At 32.5% G+C, this 2,280-nt stretch overlaps 1 protein-coding gene across 1 annotated transcript; it reads left to right on the top strand.

The window, feature by feature from the left end:
• Positions 1 to 839, top strand: LOC118733512 (succinate dehydrogenase assembly factor 4, mitochondrial-like). The gene is made up of 2 exons (XM_036462928.1): positions 1 to 483; positions 585 to 839. The coding sequence occupies exon 1, from the start codon at positions 92 to 94 to the stop codon at positions 458 to 460; it is 369 nt and encodes a 122-aa protein (XP_036318821.1). The 5' UTR covers positions 1 to 91; the 3' UTR covers positions 461 to 483; positions 585 to 839.
• The last annotated feature ends 1,441 nt before the right edge of the window (positions 840 to 2,280 follow it).

The following is a 2,280-nucleotide window of genomic DNA, read 5'->3' as shown; positions in this document are numbered from 1 at the left end:
TAAAATGCCATCTGGTTAATTGTCATTACACAATTTTTTTTTGTGAAAAAAGTAAAATAAACTGAAGTTTAAGTTTTACCATCGCTTATAAATGATGAGTAATTTAATAAACATTAGCAAACAGACTAGCCGATTGTGCCAATCGCCATTGAAGCAAGCTGCAACAAATATATTGCAAAGCAATTGCGCTGCGCTCTCCACAACCGCAAATGTCGGCGCCGAGTCCAAGGAGCCTAAACAAAAAAGCGAACGCGTAGTTGAATTCGAGAAAAAGTTGCGTGCAAAGACACCACTTGGAAAATTAGATGAATTCTCGAAACATCCTTTCCAAGAAAAAGAACCGCTGAAGCCATGGCCTAATGCAACCAATCCACATACGGGTGAAATTGGTGGACCTGCTGGACCAGAGCCAACGCGCTATGGTGATTGGGAGCGTAAAGGCCGCGTCACAGACTTTTAAAGTAGAATTTGCTGCTTGATTTGGTAGACTAATATTATTCCTACTTTTTGTCTTTGAGGTTTTTATATATAGTAACATGCTTTTTTGCTTTCATTAAAACGAATGTACGAATGCTTATGTGCAGCTGCAGGTCTTCAGAAAACTACTTTTCCTTTCAATAAAGCTACATTTATCCTGATACTGCAAGAGGGTAATAACATAAGCTTTCTCTTCGTATATCTCAGTCTAAAAACGCTTAGCTTCATTGTTTTTCTCGTTGCATGAATGCGTGTAGGTAATCGACTGATATTAGAACGTCGTAAGTAATACTCGTATTCAGTTTTATTTACTGACTCATAGGTATTTAATAAAGGCGGTGCGTTCAGTTTTCGCAGCTATATACATACGTCTAAATGTTTCTTTAAAGCAAAAACACATGACGTCAAATGGACGATCCTAAGCCAATAGCGCTGATGACCTTGAGGATAAGTATACTGTTTTTAATAATATGAGGGTAAACGAACTTGTTGTTTACTGAGTAATGGCTATCCCAGAATAGTCGTTACTTATATGTAAGTTACAGGCGGCTACCGAAAATTACAAAAAATGTTTAAAGGATGTGTATAAACAATGAAGCTGTCACGGCGAAATTATTTCCTCTCAACTTAGTACATAATCAAATATAATTACATATAATCCCATTGAAAATATAAAGCTTTACAGTTAAGGCGAGAGATATCACAATGGTTTTATTATAAATAATCTCCCATTCCAACACTTGCTCATTGTTAATTACATAATTAAAACCTAATTCCTACTGGCAACTCAAAAAAAAAAAAACAATTAATTCATAGAACAAATGATGTTTACGAAATGCCGGAATCAAAACAGAATTTTGTTTTGTTTTTCTATATTTTTTCTGTTACATCTTTTGTGCCAAGTTTCTCAGTAGAGATGGGATACTATCGATAGTATCGCCACTCGATAGTTTTCGAAACGATAGTTGAAAACGTCGATAGTATCGATAGTACTATCGTCGTGAACCACATCATGTAACAGTGTTCGATTGAAACCTTCAATTCTTTGAAAATTTATTAAAAAATAATAATAAATTACTTTGTAAATTACACATATTTTTTTATTTGCATAATCAAAAGGAAATTTTAAATTATAGAATAAACTTATTAATTTATCAGTACATCTGAATAGAAACAGGCAAAATCTGAATTCTTTATATGGAGAAATAATATTCAGATTTTGTTTGTCCTTTTTCAAGTGCAAGGGAGTGAAGTGGTTATAGTAATACATCTTTAGTACAACAAAAACAAAATTTACAACTCAGGGACAAGGGAAATTATTAACCTTTTACCATATTATTAGAAAACAAATAAAGTGCTGGTGAAAATGACATTTTTATCAGTTTTCACTAATCTCGTTTTTTGTCTATTTAATGGTTTTCAATTTTTTATAAATGTTGTGCAAAAAATAAAAAGTACAACAAAGTTTCATCAAAATTTCAATTTACATATAATTCGGTGCAAGTTTTTAGTTACTTAAAATCGTTTCTAGTATTCTTTTTTCTCGGTGACTGTGTTGTGATAAACCTAAATAAATTGTGATTTCCTGTTATGTATGAATATTTAAAATTTTACTTTTACTTGAAATTGCCTCGAGCGATGAAGTTGAGTAGAGATTTGAAGAGAATATAGTGAAGTTTTGCTAAACACCGACATCGATAGTCTTCAAAAACTATCGATAGAGGCGACAGTTTTCAACTATCAATACTATCGATAGTATCCCAGCTCTATTTTCAGCTGATTTAAATTTTTTCCTTTGTTTGA

This window comes from Rhagoletis pomonella, unplaced genomic scaffold, assembly GCF_013731165.1.
Source record: "Rhagoletis pomonella isolate Grant_MI unplaced genomic scaffold, Rhpom_1.0 Rhpom_scaffold_00002, whole genome shotgun sequence".
Classification (NCBI taxonomy): domain Eukaryota; kingdom Metazoa; phylum Arthropoda; class Insecta; order Diptera; family Tephritidae; genus Rhagoletis; species Rhagoletis pomonella.
Note: the sequence above shows the minus strand (reverse complement) of the source record. Positions and strands in the feature narration are given on the sequence as shown.